Consider the following 21,529-nt stretch of genomic DNA (forward strand, 5'->3'; position numbering starts at 1 on the left):
TGCTGCCTCCACCCAGGTCCCTCGAGGGCGGCGAGCCCACCCCCTGCTGGGGAGCGCTGCCCATCCTGAGGGTCACGTGTTCGAGCTGCCCCTCCTCCAGACCCCCGGGCAGCCCCCAGCAGCCTAGCCATGCCCTGCAGTTTGCAGAGGCTTGTGTGGCCCTGAGGAGGTACCTTGAAGGTTTCTGTGGGTGCATCATCCACCCTCCCCTTTACTGCATGGGAAAATAAAGGCACCAGTAATCGGCTGCCCCCCTGGCACTGACCCCAGTGCCCACGCGCACCCTCCCTGCCACAGAGGCTGGAGCAGTTCAGCGCCAGAGAGACTCCGTGGCTGAGCCACTGCTTGCTCTGCTTCCAGGGCGTCCCGCGTTCCCTCGGTGGATGGGTGGCTGCTCCCTCTTCCCTCCTGCAGCACCCTTTGAGTCGAAGCGGCAAGGGCTGAAGCTCCAGACAGCAATGGATCCACACACCCTTGCAGGAGAATCTGGGAGCGCTGCAGGTAAGGCAAAGCGAGGCTGGACCTGAGCAGAGCGACTGCCAGGCCAAAGGCAGCCGATGTTTTGGCCAGGTGGCAGATTCCCTCAAATCACGCAAGGTTCTGAGAGCTCCACATCAGTTGAGGTCTTTGAAGCCACAGGTGGGAGGCCCGCATGGTCAAAATCTTCAGGCGAAAAGGGAGGAGGGGCTGCAGCCAGTTAACCCAGGCTCCACCAGGTTAGAGGGGGCGAACACCAGCATGGCTACCTCTGGCCCATTTCCTGGCTGGTGTTTGCACCCCTGCACTCCAGCCGGAGGTGCAGAGGCCAGCCGAGAGCCTGAGCAGGAGAGGGCAAACTTCTCCCCAGCTGCTCCCCCCCCCCCCCCGGAAGCACTCTGTTTCCTGCTGAGCTGCAGCCTTCTCCCGCAATGGGAAATGAGGGGCAGGCCCGGAGCAGCAGGAGGGCGCAGCAGCTGGCCTGCGTTAACTCCGCTCCTCGGGGCAGCTCTTCTCAGGGAGCGGGAGCCGCTGCCATGCCACGCGCCGTGGATGGCAGGTGGCGGGGCACTGGCTGGTCCACAGGGGAGTGAGCCCTGCGGGGCCGGGGTGGGCTCTCCAGCTCAGAGTCTGCAGGGCCTTCTTAGGGGAATACAGATGAAGGACCACTACAGGTAAAGCCCTCAGGCTGGAGGCTGACTGGAGGAATGAACCGGGTAGTTTCTGATGTGAGGGCAAGGGCTGGCACAGGAAGTTCAGCTGCTGTAAAATTCGAACAGCAGATATCAAAGAGGGAAAAAGTGTTCAGTTTCCCCTTCAACTCTTTCTGAACAACTTACCCTCTTACTTTTGAGGAGCATCCCTTCTGCTTGGGAGACGCATCGCAGTGCGTCTGCAGAGGCCGGGCCAGACCACGTGTGGCTCTGCTGCAGCCCCAGCTTGCGGATGCTCCCTTTGCGGAGCCAACAGGAAGCCTCTTCCTCATTCTTGGGAGCAGCGCCAGGTGGATGCAGGGCCCCGCCAGGCCCTTCCCTGGGGCACTGGAAGCTCCCCTGCCCTCGGTGCCTTCTTGCCCTTTTCTAATCCCATTAAAGCAGCATGAGAAAAGATGGGAGAGCAAAAGGAGAACGAGGGGAGCGACACAGGAGGTGGCAAGCATTAAACTCACTCCTCCTGTTCACACTGGTGCTGCCCCGGGGTTGAAGACGCATGCCTGGGCAGCATCTGGAAAGTGCAAGCGCCGGGAAAAAAAAGTCATGCAAATAGTTTGGGGAACAAGGGGTCTTGCTGGGGGGAAATATGCCCAGAGGGCCTGGCTGGGAAGGGGCTTGGGTGCCCCACACATGAGCCAGGTATTGCAGAACCAGAGTGGCGCGTGTGCCCACGAGCCAAGGGGGCATGGTGGTCCAGGGCTGGGGAGCCGGGAGATCACAGGGTGGCTTTGGGCCAGCCACAGGCTCCCCGCCCCACCTGGCTCAAGGCTTGTTGGATAAAACGGGGCTTCTTGGTTCCTCACAGGAGAGGAGAGCTAAATGCCAGGAGGTGCTGCCGCTACGAGTTGGCCCCCGACGCCAGCGCTGACCGGCTGGCTGTGCTGCGGGGGCACGGTGCACTGCCCTGCTGTGGCCGCTCGGAACCCTCCTGCGGCCCGGTGAGGTGGCGGCTCACCGCATCGCCTCTCCTGGCTGCCTTGGAGGCCCATCCCGTCACTCTGAGCTCCTCTTCCTGCTCCTTCCAGCCCCATGTGGGGGAGGCAGAGGCACGTGGCCCCAGGTGGTGCCTTCCCAGGAAGCCGCCCCCTCCACTTCGAGCTCCCTGGGCCAGCCACGGAGCCTTGGGAGGCGAGGGACCTTGGCGGGGACGCCGGCAGGGGGGAAGGGGCTGGGACCCCTGGGCCTGGATGGCCCCCAGCCCAGAGCTGAGCGCCCCTGCCTCAAAGCCTTGGCACCATGCTCTAAGCAGAAGGCTGTCTCACGTTCCTTGTTTTGCAATTCTGCCTCAGGATGGAAAGATCCAGAATCGCATGTTCTCACCCTGCAGGACAAGGTGTACCTTTTAGGGCTTGAGGGCCAGTGCAGGCTATGCCACAGCCCTCCACTGGCAGGACGAAATGTGCCGATGGTATCTGAAAGACTGAACTATTGCAAAATGCCCTGGGCCCTCTCCCTGCTAGACAGCTCCCACCTCCGTGGAGCCTTCCTTTGGTCTCCAGGAAAAGGGGAGTTGAAGAGGGGCCGCCCTTTCTCCTGCCCCGGAGTGAAGGGGGAGACCTTTGCTTCGCCTCAGCAAGCCACGGCCTCGCGCGGCAGCAGGCGGTTGAGTGAGCCGCGTTTGCGCTTGGCGTGCCTCTCCCTTTTCCTGCCCTCGATACTCGTTTCACCCAATTCTCTCAAATCAATCAGGGTTGACTGGAAAGAAATGCATGCATTTTCAAACAGGTAAAGGGCACCCAAACATGCACATCCATTTATTAAAGCCTTAAAAGCTGTCCATGTTGGAAAGTGTGTGGTTTAAATTTCAAAAGGATGCATTTTACCAACACAATAAGAAGCCTGAGAATGTACAAGTTTCTACCAAAACTGCGCTTGCATTTGGGGTTGTGAGCCAGGCATTTCCATCAAGCTTGTGAAAAGTTCGTGCATCCTTCCCAGGCGCAACCTCCAGAATTTGAGAGTTACAGGAAGTGGCTCAAAAGGTGGCCCTGCACAGAATTGCCTCGTGTGCCAGACACCCGGGCAGCTACGCCACATGGCGCCTGGGCGCCCGTCTGCACAGCGGGCCTGCGCGTTGGGCTGATGTGGGCTTGGCCTGGGGACCGAGTTCCACCCTAAAGCAAAGAGGCATCTCAGTGTCCTCTCCAGGTCGTCAGAGAAAATGAACCATCCCGAGATAGTTTAAGTTACTTTGGCACTGGAAACCGGACCACTCCCACGGCATCAATGGAAAAGTGAGCACGATCCAGCCAGGGCCAGGCCAGTTCAAGGAGACCGGCCACGAGGAAGCGTCTGCCGATCGTGCCCTCCCAGCCACGTCCACTGGGCCTCCCTCACAGCTGCCTGCCATCTCTTGCCCTTTGCCCCACGTTAGCCTCTGCACGGGCTGGAGAGTCCAAGCACACACGTCAAAGAGCCGCCGCAGTGCCAGAATGAAGCTCACAAGTTTTGGCAGTGAGGGAGCGACCGGTGCTACTCCCGAGCCATCCCCAGAGAAACGGAGCGAAGTCGTGACGCTGATGGGTTCCCCTTTCCCCCCTAGACTCCCCAATGAGCCTGAAGAAGTACTTGGTGCGGGCTCTGCATCGCCTCCAGAAGGGCCCCGGCTACACCTACCGGGAGCTGCTGGTCTGGTACTGCGACAACACCAACACCCACGGGCCCAAGCGCATCATCCGGGAGGGCCCCAAGAAGAAGGTCGTCTGGTTCTTCCTGACGCTGCTCTTCGCCTCCCTGGTCTTCTGGCAGTGGGGCATCCTGATCAACACGTACCTGGCTTACAACGTCACAGCCTCCCTGGCCATCGGCTTCAAGACCATGACCTTCCCCGCCGTGACCATCTGCAATGCAAGCCCCTTCCGGTGAGTGCAAAGCTGGGCAGCCCGAGTCGCTGCCCCGAGCCCCGGGTGGCTGCCAGGCCTGTCGGGCCACCTCGGCCGGGGTGTCCAGGTGCCACTGCACTGCTCCGTGGCTCCCCGGGCTGCAGTCCCACCAACACCCTGCAGAATCTGCCCCTGCCCTGAGCAGCAGGAGGCCCGGAGCAGCAAAAGGGTTGGCTGTAGCGGGGGGCCCCCTTGACTGCTCTGCAGGGACAACTGGCCGCATTTCTGTGGCATGAACTGCAGGACTGGGGAGAGGGGGTCAGGGGAGGGCGCATGCCCCTGCTCCCTCCCGGATCCCAACAGCTGGCCGGGCAGGGGTCTCCTGCCCCCGCCGCAGCACTCCTTAGCCTGCAGGGGCCCTTCAGGTGCCAAGGGGCTGCCCGCCCTGGGCGGGAGGGTGGCTTCGCTGGGAGGGCCAGGTGCTCCTCTGCAGAGGGAGAGCATGTTGGCTGGGGGAGCCCTGCTGGAAGGTCTCGGTTGGTTTCCCTCCCTGCCAAGGCGTGTGCTGAGGATCCCCTGCGGGGCTGGCCCAGAGCCTCCGTACATCCCGGCAGGGCAGCCAGGCGCTTCCGCAAGCCTCAGAGCTCCTGGCCACCGCCCAGAAAGCCCCTCATTGCCTTCTAGGTATTCGAAGGTGAGGCCCTTCCTGAAGGACTTGGACGACCTCATCGAGGCAGCCCTGCAGCGGATCCTGCAGCCCGGCCCCGAGAGCGGGGGAGCGCCCCCCCCAGCCAATGCCAGCAAGGGGCTCAACCTGCAGCTGTGGAACCAGCTCCCCTTGGTGGTGATCGACCAGGGCCAGGAGGGCCCTCCGGCCGTCCTGGACATTCTCGGGAACGGCTCTGCCAGCCCCGGGGGGGCCCCCCGCTTCGCCTCTTTCGCAGCTCCAGAAGGAGGGAGGTACAAGCTGGCGCTGAAGCTGGTGAGCTGCGGGGGGGGGGGGGGGGGGGGGCGGCCTGCGCCTTGCCCAGGCAGCCCCCAGGCTCTTCCCCTGCCCCGTGGAGCTGCCCCATGCCCCTGTGGGCTCTGCAGTCTCCTGTGGGTTCTGCAGGAAGGTGGGGGGATGGGGGCAGTGCCGGCAGGTTGCACTGCCTTACCCCAGGTGGGGGGAAAAGCCGTGCTGTGGGAAGAGCGAGCGGGGTGGCACCTGGGTCCTGGTGCCCCCTCAGTGCCCTTCCTGGGTTAGCCTGGGAGGGTCCACTCAGTTCCCAGGCCTCCCGTGGCCCAGTAGGTGCCCCAGTGGGAAGCTGGTGGGAAGGGCGGCTGCTCTCCCCTGAGCCTCACAGAGCCCAGTGAGCCCAGCTGAGCGGCATGGGGGGCACCCCGGGGCAGCTGGGCTGCTCGGCATCAGGGACGTCCTACCTGGACCCCTGCACGGACTGCGGGGCGGGCAGGCGGGCACGGCAGCCCCTTCCAGCGCCGCTCTGCCGTGCTCTGTGACCGAGTGGCCTCTGTCTCCTCCGCTTCCCTCGGGCGGCACCCTCAGTGCTCCGACAATGGCTCCCGCTGCACCTACCGGAACTTCACCAGCGCCGCCCAGGCGGTGAGCGAGTGGTACGCCCTGCAGTCCACCAGCATCTTGTCTCGGCTGCCCGTGAGCGAGAGGGTCGCGATGGGCTACCGGGCGGAGGACATGGTCCTGGCCTGCCTGTACGGGGCCGAGCCGTGCAGCCACAGGTGCGTGCCCAGAGCGCCGTCCGCGGAACGGGCGGGTCCAGCGGTTCTGCTGCAGCTCCCCAAATCATGGCCCACTCGTCAATGGCCGGGGATGAGGGGAGGGCAGGCCTGCCGTTTTGCCTCCGTGTCTGTGTGGATTCTGGTTCTCTGCCCTGCAGCCAGTCCAAGTCTGCGTGGGGCCGTGGGTGCTTTGCCGAAGGGTGCAGCCTGCCCCGAGGCACCGGCATGGCAGTCGGTGAAAGTGCCGGATGGATCCAGGCGCCCCTGTGTGCCGGGGAATCTGTCTCCAGGCTCTGCGCTCAGTGGTGCTGAGCCCAGGAGCTGCTGGGGGGCTTCTCATTCTTTGTAGCCGGCTCCTCCGTTTCTTGAGCAGTGCCCCCCATGCCGGACTCTGCCCCCCGAGCGGGGGTGCTGGGGCAGAGCGCTGTGCTCGGCTCCGGCTGTGCTCCCCGCGGAAGCTGCGCTGGCGTGGAGACTAATGACCAGCGGCAGTTCGCTCCTGGGGGGACTCTGCGCCTGCCCGCCTGCCTGCCCCCCACCCCGCAAGCGCTTTCCAAGCGCTCAGATTGCTTGATTTGACTTGGGGACCTTTCAGCAGAGCCCAGTCCTAGGGTTGGGGATGCAGGCTGCAGTCGGAAAGACTCGACTCGTCCAAATGGACCAAAACACCGGGCCCGAGGAGCCTGCCTGACAAGCCCGGACAAAGGCTGCAGCCCACGGCTTGCTGGGAAGAAGTGCTGGCGAGCTCCCAGGGCACAGGGTAGGGACCGCCGGCCGCCTCCCTCCCCACACGGCAGGGGGCCATGGTTGCGCCGGCCACCCTCAGCAGGAATACGCCTTGTGTGGGGCAGGCTGGGGCCTGGTCAAAGTGCGCAGCCTCCTCATGAGGCAGCAGCCTCCTTGGGGAGACGGTCCAGGTCTCCATCATCACACAGGGAGGCGGCACGCCACACACCCAGGATTCTTCTTCAGAGTGGTGGGACTGGACTGCCCGGGAGGAACCCCGGAACATGTATGCATCCGATCTGGTCCGGCCTAAAACCCTGAACTGCCGCAGCCTGAAGTGCTGCCACTCGGGCTTGAGCCCAAGGAGTCCTGTCCACAAATGGCCCGACTCGCTCCAGGGCTCTCCACGCAGCCCTGAAAGGCCTGTCTTGCCGTGGACGCTCCCCCTGCGGTGAACGATCTGGCAGGAGGTGCCAGGCTGCGAACGTGAGCGGGGGCAGCTCCCGGCCAGGCAGAGACCTCGTGCTTCAGGCTGCAAGCCAGACTCCAGGAGCCCGGGTGAGCGCTGGCTGGCTGGCTGGCTGGCTGCTGCCCCCCATGAGCGGGAACGGGGCCACTCCTCCTCCCCTGGGTGGGCTGGCCAGCCGGCCAGCCCCTCCCCTTGGCAGTGGCTGCAGCTCTGTAGCCAGGCAGCTGTTCCTTGCAGGAGCGCTGGAGTCAGCCCTTGAGTGCCCTTGGGTGCCTGCGCAGCCCTGAGCTTCTGCCGGGGGGATGGGGGCCTGCTGCAGAATCAGCCCCCACTTTGCATGGGGCCGGGCCCTGACAGAAAGACACCAGCAAGACAGACAGACATCCCCATTCAGGCTGGCAGTGAGTGAGCCCTGCTTTCCCTTCTCGAACCGTGTTCAGCAGGAAGAGGCTTCCCTCCCTAGGCCTGGCCAGATCAGCCGCATTGGCTTGTGCCCTGAGACCACTCCTGCCCTCAGGAGCCACGCTGGCCCCCTCTTCCCCACAGCAAACACCCCGCATTTGTCACAGGGCTTGTTCAGAGACGCTGCACTTCCCGGGACCCGTTCCAGTTAGCCTGAGTACACGTTCAGAAGTGGAGAGGCGCTCCAGGGTCAGCCCTGGCCAGTGCAGAGAAAGCTGACGGCTTCCTCCTGTTCCCTTGGGGAGGCCCCGGGCCCACTGGCCTCCCCCTGCCGCTGGCCCGGCCCCTCCCCGCCCCGCTGCCGCAGTGCTCCGGCTGAGGATGCCATGCCACGTGGGGGCGCCTCCCCTGGCCAAGGGTCAGGCAGGACCTGCCGTTCCTCCGCGCCAGTTTTGGTCCCACTCTTGATCCGCTTTGCGCTGCAACAGGCCTTCCAGCGCCAGCCCGCTGGTATTCTGCTTGCAAGCCCAGACGCCCTGCAAGCAAAGGGGCCTCTCGGGGTTCTGCTCTGCCATGCACCCCGGATGGTCAGGACAGGCTCCACTCCGTCTCCCCGCGATTCTCTGGAAGCATCACCAGAGGCTGCTCCCCGCCAGCCGACCTCTGGTAGCAGCTCTCCTATGGAACGGCTCCCAGGGAGCCCAGCCGTCTGTGCGGAGCTCCGTGGCTTGTTTGCAGAATGGGGATCACGGCCAGGGTAGGGTAGTGTGACACAAACCCGCTTGTCGGCCCTTTCAGAAACTTCACCCACCTCTACCATCCAGACCACGGCAACTGCTACGTCTTCAACTGGGGCATGGACAAGGAGCTGCTCATCTCCTCCAACCCTGGGGCAGAGTTTGGTGGGTATCCCGGGAGCCTGGAGGAGCCAAGAGGCAGCCAAAGGGATGGAGGAGCTGGAGAAAAGCCCAGCTCTGCACGAGAGCATGCCTCTTTGGCAGAGGGAGGCGGCTGCCCTGCTGGGGGAGGGGGCAGCTGCAGCCCCAAGCCAGCCGGCTGGCCACAGCGGGGGAGCCCCTCGGCACTGCCCCAGCAGGCTCGGCGGCCAGGTGTGCGTGCTGAGGGAGGACTGCCCCGCAGGACTGAAGATCATCCTGGACATCAGCCAGCAGGACTACATCCCGTTCCTCACCACAACCGCCGGGGCCCGGCTGATGCTGCACAAGCAGAGGAGCTTCCCGTTCCTGAATGACCAGGGCATCTACGTGATGTCCGGCACCGAGACTTCCATCGGCATCCTGGTGGTATGCGAGGGGTCCATCCGGGGGATGGAAAAGCCGGGGCCGTGAGCTTCAGCTGACTGCGGGGGGGGGGGGGGGACTGGGGCGTGGCTTGTGAGGACCCCAATGGCCTGCTCACTGGACATTCCCGGCTCAGAGGCAGGCTCTCCAGCTGGAATGAATAGAGGGCGTCCTCTCTGGGGTACCCTGGTGCCAGCCTGCCAAGAAGGGTGTGTGCGTGGGGACCGAGCCATTGTTGTCACGCTGACTGTTGTTGCTGCAGGGTTGTGGGTGGGTGTTTCTGATGTTTTTTATACTAGGATGGTATGTGATAAGGTGAATTCTGCACCATTTAACCTTTGAGCGCAGAGTTGCCACTCCGCAAAGCAGGGTGTCCTCCTTTGGATGGCAACTGAAGGAGAATCGCAGCCGCCACAAAAGGGCCATTGCCCCTCTCTGCTTCCCTCTCGCGCTCACCCGCTCTGTCTTGCTCTCGAGGATGAACTTGAGCGGATGGGCAGGCCCTACAGTGAGTGCACCATGAACGGGTCAGACGTACCTGTCAAGAATCTGTACGAAGACTACCCTGTCTCTCAGGTAATAGGCCCCTGTCCCGCCACCCTCGTTTGTAAGGGAGTTCAGGGTGCGCAGCCAAAAAGGATGTGTGTACAGTGTGTCTGCGTGTCCTTAACGCCAACAGTTCCTGTAACGTGGAGAGGTGCCAGGAAAGTGGGAGGTCTGAGGAGTCCCGGGGTCCCGGCAAAGGGGCTGCTGCTCAGAGCTGTGATCATGACAGGCAGAAAGGGTGCAGAGCAGAGGAGGCACCCTGCAGCCGGCACCGAGCAAAGCGCACCCACTCCGACGACAGAGAAGGGCCCGAGGGCATCGCAGTGTGCGAGGCTGGGGTGCCCACCTTCTGTGGGCCTGGAGGCTGAATTCCCATTGGAGAGGAGCTCAGGGGAAGGACCCCCAAGTGGACAGGCAGTGGGTCCAGGGTGGGACCGAGGGCTGCAGGGACCATGAGGGCAGAGCCAGGTGCGACTCACCACCACGCAGTGGCACTGATCCGCCACTGCAGGACAGTCTGCACGTGGCCCCAGAGTGGGTCGCTTCTTCTATAAACTGCAGCGGGGTTGCTTTGCTCCACCTCGGCTGCTCCACTTTCTGGGAGAAGAACCCACAGCTGTTTCCCTCATCAGGAATGCCACCTTCCCTTCCTACAGTCAAAGTAGGAAGACTGAGACTGGCTGAAAATCCAGGTGGGGGAAGCGGCACGGCTGGCTGACCACTCACAAGGCAGTTGGCTGCCATTTCTCTCGCTCAGGTAGAAAGGAAACCTGGGGGAAAGTTTCATCCTGACGTCAGAAAAAACATGGGGTTTGCCAGACTAGACCCCATTTAGGCCCATTTCTTTTTTTTTTCTTTTTTTATAATAAGTTTTATTCAAAATTATAATCCTAAAAACAAAGAAAAACTAAAAACAACATCAATCATCAAAAACACCAGGCCTGCTGGGTCAGCCCCCACATTATTTTTTCCATTTATGATAACTTAGAAACATATTTAAATCTATGCAAAGCCCTGTTTCTCTAGCCAATAATAAAGAGTCCCAAATTTGATAGAAATCAGTATCTTCTTTCTCCTTCAATGACAAAGTTAATCTATCCATTTCTGCACAGTCCAGGATCTTTTTTAGGATCAGTTCATCGGTGGGTGGTTCTTCACTTTTCCAGTGTTGAGCAAATGCAATCCTTGCCACAGTAATTACATGTAAAATCAGATACATTTCTTGTTTACTGATATCAGCAGGTATAATGCCTAATAAGAAGGCTTCAGGTTTAAAAGCTAAAGATTTTTGTAACATTTCCTCAAGCCATTTATGTATTTTAATCCAATACTTTTTCGCATTATCACAAATCCACCACATATGATAGAAAGTACCCAATTTATGTTTACATTTCCAACATCCATTTGACATATAGCTAATCTATTTGGCAACAGATGCCATCTATAAAACATTGTATACAGGTTTTCTTTATACGAAGTTGCTAATGTTACCTTAATATTTCTTTCTTTCTTTTTTTAAGAAATTTTATTAAGATTTTAAAACTAATACTACAAACATCAATCATCACACACACCGGATTTACTGGGTCAAACCCCTACTACATATCTTTTAACATTCTATGATCATACTAAAATCCATTTATAATAACTTGAAAACATCTTTAGATCAGAACCAAGTCCCATTTGTCCAGCCAAAAAAAAAAAGTAATTCCAGATTTGATAGAAGTCACTATCTTCCTCTTCTTCATCAGTGAAATCAGTCTCATCATTTCTTGCAAAATCCTGTTTCTCTTGACCAATGTCAAAGGGAAGCATCTCCAAGTTAAATAAGATTGCAATATCTTCTTCTTCAGTGATAAGTTCGATCTAAACATTTCTGGACAATTCAAGATCTTTTCAATTTTCTAATAATAAATAACTTCCTCACTACCACAATTACAAGTAACATCAAAAATATCCATTTAACATCTCTACAATTATCTTAACTACTCTACTTGGTGGTAACTAATACTTATAATAGCTTTTAAAACAATTTTCTTTAAGCTAAATTGCTAATGTTTCATCTTACTTAAACACTATTTAATCAAATATGGTTAACGCCATATAAAAACCCAGCTGTTTACAGTCTTTAACATATATCACCAACAGCAATAGCTTAACCTTCCCATATCACATAAAAACTTGCCAACCCATTTAAATCATTGCTTTTTAAAATAATAAGTTCTCTTATTTTCAGTTATAGATACAGTCAGAAATATCCATTTAACAATAATATCTTTTAGACAGAATTTCATTAAGCTAAGTTACGAATGTTTCACTAGCAATAATAGCTTAGCCTTCCTACGATGCATGTGAGCATACCAACCTATATGAATCACCCCTTTTTGAAATAAAGTTCCCTTATCTTCCCTTTGCACCTCTGCCATATTTATTTTTTCTTTTTCTTTACCCCTGTCAGACCTTTCTGTTTTCCTCCTTCTTCATTAAAACATTGTAATATCTGTAATGGAGTCTTCAATTGCAGCCACATAAACAAAACCCCTCTTAAGTGATTAGCTAATTTCTCCTTCTCTAACATAACACGCAGATCCCATGAAAGCTTGCTTATTAAATTCACTGATTGTATTACATTAAGCTGTTGTGGTGTCAGCAATAAATCATGTGTCCTGAGTTGTAACCAAGCTATCTTCTCCTCCAGCATAACACGCAGATCCCATGAAGATTTACTTATTGAGTTCACTAGTTGTGTTAATTTTCCCATTACGCTTGTTGTCTTTCCAGTTTCAGATTTTCCTTCTGCTTGCTGAATATTTTGCATATTCTGTTCAGGCACAAATTGCTTGCCCAAAGCCTGATTAACGGAAGTGTCTAATTTATCAAAGCCACTTTTTTGTTCAATGAAAAAACCATCAAGTCACTCTAAAACAATCTTCTGTTTTATTATTATCACCTGCTGAGATAGTTGCACAGTTGTTAAAGAAGTCTGTATTGCCAAGAGTGTCTTCTGTATTTCTTCCATAGTAGCAGTAATTACCAAGGTTTGGCAGGTGTCCAGAAGTCCCAGGAACAAAAAGAAAGATGGCTGTTAGTTCTTGGCAGTAGTCCAACGTAGACGCATACAAGAAGAATCCTTCTATCATTCAATTCCACAGTAAAATATTTATTTAAAGGGATTTTTCACCCTTGGAGAGATTAAGGAAGGTAAATCTTTTCCTTACTTACAAAGAGCTCTGTCTCTCTCTTCTTATGTAATTCACCACTTTTCAACTTCGTGGCGGGGGGGAAACTTCCTTTCCTCCTCCATCCGAAGGGCTTTTTCTTTTTCCTTTATATCAATTAACAAGGAATGCAGCTTATTCCACAGGTATCATTACAAAAAAAAAAAAAGAAAGAAAGAAAGAAACAAAAATAATTCCCAATAAATCCGATGCACTTATAATAGCTAAAACTAAACTAAAAAAAAGATATGTTGAGAGCTTGTAGAGGGCTTCCTCCCTCCTGTGCTACCCGGCTGAGAAAAGCTTGATTTCCTCCCAGTGAATGTGGAATTGCCGTTCCACATCATCTGGGAGATTCGCCAAGCAATCTATCTTAGCCCCGACAGGGCTTAGATTGAGCCCCCACAGCCCACCACCGGGCAGTTACCAGCGTGATAACGGAGGTTCATTAATCACATCTGTATTGCTCCAAAGCCATACCGGAAGTCTCTCCTTAATATTTCTCTCCCACAGCTTTTGCCATTTTTCTAATTCAATATTATATCCAAAGTTTTGTGCCCACGTTATCATAGCTTCCTTAACCTGTTCATCGTCCATTCTCCTATCGAGGAAGAAATTATATAGTCTTTTAATCATTTTCCCATCTGATTTAAGCATCACCTGATCAAATGCTGTTAAATCCTTATAAAAGCCCTATGTTTTATAGTCTTTAGCGTATCTTGACTGTATCTGCACCTTATGCCACCAAGAGATATTAGATCCCTGTTCTTGTGTTTCTTGATTCAATTTCAATCCTCCATCCTTATCCAGAATGTCATCATATCTTATGATCCCTGCAAAGTTCAATGCATTTGGATATACAAAAGCTTCCACAGATGAAAGCCATCTTGGCAATTTATTATACAATTTTGTCTTTAACTTTTCCCACACCGACATTAATGATTTTCTAATATAGTGACTTGAAAAAGAGCCATGTAGCTTAGCCTTTTCATACCACATATAAGCATAGCAGCCCATTTGCAAACCATGCTTTTCAAGATACAAGATTCTCTTATTTCTTAAAGTTATCCAGTCTTTTAGCCACGATAAAACAGAAGCTTGACAGTACAGCATCCATTCAGGGAGACCAAAGCCCCCATTCTCTTTAGCCTCCTGAAGTATTTTTAGTTTAATCCTTGGTTTCTTCTTTCTCCATATAAATCTTGAAATTTGAAAATTTAAATCATCAAAAATATTTCTATCTATTTTTATGGGAATCATTTGGAATAAAAACAAAAGCTTTGGTAGCTTTTGGTAGCATATTCATTTTAACTAGGGCTATTCTTCCCAGCAAGGATAATTGCAAATTAGCCCATTTTTCCAAATCACTCTTAATATCCTTCAAGAGTTTATCATAATTGTCTACTTTCAGAGTGGTACACTTGGCTGTAAGATAAATTCCCAAATATTTAACCTCTTTAACAATCTGCAAGTCTACTTGTTCCTGCAGGGTTTTTCTCTGGTCCTGTGTGAAATTTTTTACTAACAGTTTCGTCTTTTCTCTATTTATTTTCATCCCAGTAACCTCGCCATATTCTTCAATCCTTTGTAGGAGTTTAGGCACTGTTATAAAGGACTCCTCTGTTATGAAAACTAGATCATCTGCAAATGCTTGCAGTTTATAGTTTTCATCTCTGATTCTAGTACCTTTAATGTCCATATCGTCCCTGATATTTCTGTTTAGCACTTCTAAGATCAGTATTAACAACAGAGGTGACAGCGGGCATCCTTCTCTTGTACCCTTTTGTATCTCTATAATATTTGTAAATTCTCCATTGATTATAATCCTAGCAGACTGCCTTTGAGAGATGCTTGATATCGCATTAATAGACCTTTCACCAAACTCCATTTGAGCCAGCTGTTGCTTCCTAAATTGCCAGTTAACATTGTCAAAGGCCTTCTGCGCATCCATGAATAATAGTGCCATTGATTTTTCCCTATGTATCTCATAATACTCTAAGATGTCCACGATAGTTCTCAAGTTATTCCTCACTTGTCTTTTAGGTAAACAACCATTTGGATTAGGCCCATTTCTTAAGCACCTCCCAGTTGCGTGGGCTTGCTGGGCCACTCAGCAGTTCCAGGTCTAATGGCGAGATCTGGCTAAGAGTGCCTCCCACCATGCGTGTGTCGGTGGAGGGGGCGCTTTTGATTTCCGTGTTCCTGAGCACCAGTTGTCAAGACTTGGCTCAGCCCATTTGCCTGAAGGCCTCAGCAGCACCCGGTCACCGAAGAACTCATAGAGACATATAAACTGAGCAGCTCAGAAGGGGCCTTTGGGGCCATCTAGTCTGACCCCTGGCTCCAGCTGGCTCCACTCATGACTAGCCTCATGAGTCTAGACCATCTTGCATGAGGTGCATGTCTAGCCTCATGGAAGGCTGAGTCGCCCTCTGGCTTTGGAAAGCGTGGGGAGGGCGCTGTTCCTGGCATGACCCACTGGCAAACGCGCCTCTTCCCTGCAGGGCGAAGCGAGGCTGTCCGAGCCCTGTGCCGGTTGCACGGCTGACCCCAGCGGGACTGGCCAGCACAAGGTGCTGTACTCCATCCAGGTGAGTAGCTGGGACATGTCACCACCTTTGCTCAGCCTGCCTCTCCCTGGCCTCCGCTCTGCCGTTTCACAGGGGCTGGAAGTGCCGTGCGGCCAAGACCCTACTTGGGGGTGGCCTGTGCCTGACGCTCAGGTTGTGTAGCCCAGACTGCAGTGAGGGCTGCTCGGCTGGATGCCCTTCTTGGATGGCCGAAAGAATGAGAGCACCAAGGCCACCCTGGCAGGGTGCCGCGATGGGGGCCTGCCCTCCCAGGCACCGGAGCTGGCCGCCTCGCAGGACCACTGCCTCTGCCGTTGACCAGGCTCTCCTCCCCCAGGCCTGCCTGCGCTCCTGCTTCCAAGCCCAGATGGTCCAGCACTGCAGGTGCGCCCACTACTCCTTTCCTCTGCCCCGAGGTGCCGAGTACTGCAACAGCGAAGACCACCCGGACTGGGGTGAGCACAGATGTGGCAGAGGCCCTGCCCACGAGCGAGCGCGCATGACTGTCTGTGCCCACGGCGCCCAGGCTGCTTGGGGAGGGCTCCGCGGTGGGAAGAATTTCACATTTGGGGCACTGTGTAAAGTTCTGCAGTCACTTAACAGCCCCCTAATAAAAGCTCATTTCAACGCAACCAAGGACCACTGGAAAGACACGTTACTTTGAATGAGCTTGGAGCAGACGCTCTGCTTGCAAATGCAGCTGCCGGGGCTGCAATGCTCATTCTCTTTGCAGAATGACCTTCAGTGGGGGTTTAAAGGTGAAATGTCAAGGCTTATCATTGTCAATTTAGATTGTTAAGTCTGTGGGAAGCCTAGTTCCCACTCTAGCCAGTGCAAGGGGCAGCTTGATTTGGGAGTGGCCACAGACCGTTGACAGGGATAGCTCATCTTCCTGGCATATCCCTGACCGTTTGAGCCACTCAGATCCACGGCAGGTCAATGCAGAGCTGTTCCGTTTCTGCCCTGCAGCGTATTGTTATTCCGCCCTGCGTGTGAGTCTGGACCACCGACAGGTGTGCATCCAGTCCTGTAAGGAGACCTGCAAGTAAGTACGAGGGGCATTGCGGACGGCTCGCCCTGGTTCGGAGGCCTCTCCTTCAGGGCAGCTTGAACACTCATGTTGGGAGAAATTGGCTGGGTTCAGGGGCTCAAGCAAGCTGCAGCGGACCCCCGAAGCCACGGCGCGTGCCAGTGCCACCTGCCCAGCAGCCTGCCTCCCCTCACACCATCTGCCTCCCACCAACAGGCACTCGAGGCCACTTGGGGTGATGCCTGACTGGGCCACCTGGCTGCTGGCCGCCCACTCCCTCATGGGCCGGGCCAAAGGTCCCTGCGCATGACTCTGCTCTCCACTGTTTTCCCCAGCAACACCCAGTACAAGATGACCATTTCCATGGCGGACTGGCCATCCGAAGCATCTGAGGTAGGTCCGGCCTTCGCCGTGCCTCGTGGAAACGCGCAGGCAGCCGCCGCTTAGCGCTGGGACAGGGCCGTCCTGCGCTGGGCTGGTTTCCATCCCTGCAGTCCTGGAGGAAGCCTGTGTTCCAAGAGCCTAACGAGCAGCTCCCCAAGACGCGTGTGGCTGCCCAAGCAGCACATGCTGCTTCCAACGGGCGTGATGGCGCGCTCAGCATATTTCCAAGCACCTGACATGGAGCTCGCCACCCGCACCAAGGAGGAAGTTCCCCACAGCTGTTGCCTGGCGAAGGGCAGCTCCATCGGCGTGTCTCCTGGCCAAGCAAGTCCTTGGGGTGCTTCAGTGGGTGCAGGTTTGGGGGACAGGCGCTGGGTCAGGGCCAGTGACCCTGCCCAGTGCATTGGTCAGTGCCCAGAAGCACCAGCAGGCCACAGGAAGGCAGTGAGCGGGTAGGCGCCTCCTCTCACCAGGGCTGGGGAGCAGCGTCTCGGTCAGCTGGCCTGGCCACGCCGGGCCCTCACGGGCACGCCAGCAGCCTTTGGCCTCGCACCTGCTGGTGCTGAGAATCCTTTGTTTCCTGCTTCCAGGACTGGATCTTCCACATCTTATCCTATGAAAGGGATGCCTCAACCAATGTGACTCTGGACAGGTACGCAGGCAAGGACCAGCTGCCCGATGGAGGCATGGTGAGGCGGGGAGTGGGACGTGGCGGGGAGGCGCCTCCAGTGTGGGAGAGCCCACCAGCTCTCCAGGCAGCTGGCCCCACGGTCGTATTGCTCTGGGAGTGAGGCAGCTTCAGCGACCATCAGTGTCCAGTGTCAGTGCTGGCGATATCAATGTCCGTCACATTCATTGAGCCAAACAGATGAAGCATAAACGAGAAGAGCCCTTGCTGGCCGTTCGAGCGCCAGCCATGATCGCTGCAGGCTGGCTGCCCCTCCTGCCACCGCACCCCTCTACAGGGGGTAGAGCGAGCCTGCTCCAAGTGCGCTGCTGAGAGCGGCCGTTCCCCAGGGCCTGTGTTGCACAGGGCGCCGTGCCTGCCCAGCTTCCTGGCAGTGCAACCTAATGGCTTCTGCGCACAGTGGAAAATGCCTCAGGGAGGGGGGCATCAAGCTGGGCTCGGACCCACCGCTGTGCCCCAGCCACACTCCCCATGAATTCTGGGGGTGAACCACGAGGGCTGGGTAGCTGCAATGAATCTGCGGCTACCTTGGCAGGAGGCCAGCCCCCCCCCGGCCACGAGTCCCAAATGTGCCGTGTACATGGGAAGTGACGCTCCAGCCCACGCCTTCCTCCTGCGCTCCTCCAAGCACGTGCAGTGAGCAACTGGGAAAGGTGTCGGAGCCGTGGAAGGGAGTCGCGCTTCCATGGGCGACTCTGTAGGAACCATGTCGATGATTTTCTCCCACAGAAACGGGATCATCAAGCTGAACATTTATTTCCAGGAATACAACTACCGAACCATCTCGGAGGCGGCGGCCACGACTGTGAGTGGCGTGGCCGGGCTCGGACCGTCCCCTGGCCTGCGCAGCCCCTCCCGTCCATGGCTCTGCTCTGTGGCGCAGCCAAGGCAGGGGGCTGACTTGCGAGCACGCGCTGACGTGACGGGCGGTGGGGGAGGCCCCGTCCTCCAGGCTCTGCTGAGCCCGCGCGCTTGGCAGGCTCTGGCTTCTCGGTGACGAAGGGAAGGCACTTGGCTGATCAGGGCATTCCCTCTTCCTCCTTGCCTCACACATTACAGGGAGGGGTCCAGGTCGCTGGGGGGGCCGCGTTACTTTGAGCTAAACTGGGCAGGGGGAGCATGCAGCCACACCTCACATTTGGACAAGATGGCGAGAAATTCCAAGCGGCACTTGTCCTTGAAGCTCGCGGGAGCCGGAAAGCAAAGCCTTGCATGCGCACCATTTCAAGTCTGCACTGAAATTTTTCGGTGTCCACTTCAGTATCACTTTGAATGTCTTTAAAATCGAAAGCTGTTCCTGCTCACAGGAAACTGCTGTGGGTGTTGCCCCGATCCAGTAGTATTCCCACCTGGGACAAGACAAACCAAGGCCAGTTAGGAAGGAAAGCAGCATTTCTGTCTGGGAGAACTTTCTCAGAACCGGAGCTGGGGTAGGGATCTCCCTGGGACCAGATGGCAAGTGGGGCTTCCCTTCCAGGAGGTCTTCTCACAAGCTGATTTCTCCCTCTCTTGCAGATTGTGTCACTTCTCTCCAATCTGGGTGGCCAGTTCGGCTTCTGGATGGGAGGGTCAGTGCTGTGCCTGATTGAGTTTGGGGAGATTCTCATTGACTTCTTGTGGATCACGGTGTTGAAGCTCATTGCATGGGCCAAGGGGCTGAAGCGGAGGCGCACCCAGAGCGCAGGCCCTGATGCGATTCCCTCTGTGTCTGGGAAAATGGAGGCCCACTCCAACCTGGGCTTCCAAAGCGAAGAGGCCGAGGGCACTCTTGCGCATGAGGATTTGGTCATTGCGGAAGCGATGTCAGAACCCGGGACCCCTCCGCCCAAGTACGACTCCCTCCGGCTGGCGCACCTGCACCTCTCAGACCTCGACAGCGATGGAGACGCTTCTGTGGATGGCTTCAACGCCACTTAATGCAAGATGCAGCCACAGTGGCACAGCTTTCTGCACCATTTCATCCCCAACTGGACAGTGCCGGCCAGCTTTCCAGGTCCTTGGCTGGCTCAAGGTCAAGCATCAAACAATTGCCTCGGAAACAACGCTTCTTCACCTAACCCAGACGGACCGACCCTGGTGGATGGAGGCCTGCCCAAGCTGTCGCTGGACACAGGTTTGCGTGTGAAAAATAGCCTGGCCACCAGGCTTGCCTGGCCAGGCCTTGAAGCATTTCACTTACACTGTGGCCCTTGGCATGTGCTAGGACATACATGCGCTTGACGTGCCCTTTTGAGGGAGGGCCGGGCCACCTCCCCTCCCCCACCAGGGGACGTGGTCTCCAAGCGTCTTCGGAGGAGACTGCCTGCACCCTTTGGCTGCGACGGCCCCAGTCCTTCATGGAGGAAGAACCTGTTGGCGCAGCAAAGTAAGAGCAGCCAAGCTCCCGGGCGACTGGGTCCTCGCTTGCTGCGAGGCCTCGCCCCGCCAGCCTGGGCTCATTTCGTTAACTGTTCCGCCATCACGCTCCACACCTCCTCTCAGACCCTCCCAGCGGTGTCGAAGGCCACGAGGCGAACCACAAAAGGGATGAAACCCGAGCGGTCCCTGCTTCTTGGAACCGGCTCTTGCTTCAGGGCTGCATTATTGCACCGGCAATGTGGTGGATGCGTGCTAGGCCAAGAACCCATCTGGGCGCCGGTGAAGAAGCTGGGCCAGCTGCACCATTTCAAAGCACATTTCCTGGGATGAAGCCAGCTTGATTTGGGAATCATGTTGCCGCTTTCCCTGCCAGCACGGACAAAGACCTTCACGGGACTAGTTTGGCCTGCAGAAACCTCCCCTGCTTTGCACAGGCAAATCTGATGCACTATTTTCATACTTAAATCTGTCCCTTTGGGAAGTGCAACAACACAAGGGCCTATCACCCAATGGGGAACAAAGCTAAGGGGCTTGCTTTGGCGGGGGCGGGGGTCGTATTGGTACACACGTATTGGCCAGGAAGTTGGCTGACAGTAGCTGTAGCCCTCCTCTTTCCAGGCTTGCTCTGGTCGGCCAGAGGCTGTGTGACAGGACCGCTGAGCAGCACAGTAACCCAGGCCAGTGTAAAAATGAAACGGATCCACTCTATTATTCGCCGTGATCTAATGGGAAGAACTCTGAAAGGATCATGCAGATCAAAGGGGCAACTAGAATGAGCAAAAGAAGAGCCTTGTGACACCTCCGAAAGGAACAAATTTATTGTAGCATAAACTTAAATGGATAATAAATTTGTTGCTCTTTACCTACCTCAATAATGGCCGTTTTCACCACAGCAGGCTTAACACAGTGGCCCTTTTGAAATTGTCAAAATGATCAAGGGCCTGGGGAAAGATCCAGGAGGGAATTCCTTCACGTCTCACCGGTGGGTTTCGCCTGGGCTGGTCGGGCATGCGTGGGCAGCGCGCAGGAAGGGAAGGGCCCTGCCCTGAGGCCACCTAACAGCAGCACAGCTGTCTGGCACCTCTGGCTCCGAAAGCAGGCCAGCCGCCTCTGTTCCTGGGAGCGGGAGCAAGCGCCTCATAAGAGGGTGTGCGCCTCCGGCTTGATGGCAGCGCCTGCCTGCACCAGCTCCCTTGCAAGCGGCTGCACGTGAGCCCACGACCCACGAGGAGGAGGAGGAGGGGCGGCGGCCAATGAAGCAACCTGTCACCTGTTTCCTTGTGCAATATTCCAGAGTGTGTTGGGCAACAATAAAAGGTCTTCCATGGGTACCTGAAACTCCTTTTGACTCCCTCTTGCTCTTTGCTTCTTCCTTCACGCAACCAAGCGGCCATTTTACAAACTACAAATACAGCACATAAGTACCCATTTTAGACTTTTGCTACAGAAAGACTGGATTTCTTAAGACTGCATCACGTAATAAAAAGACTAAGTTCCTAGTTCTTGTGCAAAAACTTGAAAAGGTGCAGCATGAGGTGCAGGATAGTCGTGCCAGGCGGGGAACCGGCATCCAGGCCGGGCAACCTTGGCGGCAGTGCAAGGTCCGCAGTGCAGGGGCTTGCTCAGCAGAGCACGCTCGGCCTGGCGGGAAGCGTGCTGCCACGGCATCGCGTGGGCCCAGGGTGGCTTCGACGCCCAAACTCCTGCAGCGAGGGCAGAGAGCGTGCGCTGACCCATCGCTCTCCCACTCGCAGCAAACTGCCCACAAGGAGGTCTGCACAGGACACGACTCAGAAACAGAGTGAGTCAGAAGGGGCTTCCCGGGCCATCTAGTCTGACCCCCAGCTCCAGCTGGCTCTATTCATGTAGTCGCCAACGTTTGGTTGTCCAATCTTTCCTTGAACACCCTCACCAGCGGCGCTGCAACCTCCTCCTGTGGAAGCCCATTCCATACCATGGGGTCCTAACCGTCAGGCAGTGCTTCCTGGCATCCTGACTCCCGGCTGCTGGATTCCCTGCAAGCCCCTCAGACGAGTCAGGGAGTGGCACCCAGTAAGACTCGGCTGGGCCAGGAGACGCACCTGCCAT

General features: G+C 56.0%; 1 protein-coding gene across 1 annotated transcript; it reads left to right on the top strand.

The window, feature by feature from the left end:
- The first annotated feature begins 373 nt into the window (after positions 1-373).
- Positions 374-20,782, top strand: SCNN1B (sodium channel epithelial 1 subunit beta). Its single transcript, XM_044452541.1, has 14 exons — positions 374-501; positions 3,733-4,051; positions 4,697-4,994; positions 5,559-5,749; positions 8,145-8,248; positions 8,487-8,650; positions 9,125-9,223; positions 14,916-15,002; positions 15,319-15,436; positions 15,951-16,026; positions 16,347-16,404; positions 16,986-17,047; positions 17,813-17,888; positions 18,599-20,782. Exons 1-14 carry the CDS (start codon positions 384-386, stop codon positions 18,998-19,000), a joined length of 2,172 nt encoding a protein of 723 aa, XP_044308476.1. The 5' UTR covers positions 374-383; the 3' UTR covers positions 19,001-20,782.
- The last annotated feature ends 747 nt before the right edge of the window (positions 20,783-21,529 follow it).

The sequence above is a fragment of the Varanus komodoensis genome, unplaced genomic scaffold (genome assembly GCF_004798865.1).
Source record: "Varanus komodoensis strain SLA01 unplaced genomic scaffold, ASM479886v1 scaffold73, whole genome shotgun sequence".
Classification (NCBI taxonomy): Eukaryota; Metazoa; Chordata; class Lepidosauria; order Squamata; family Varanidae; genus Varanus; species Varanus komodoensis.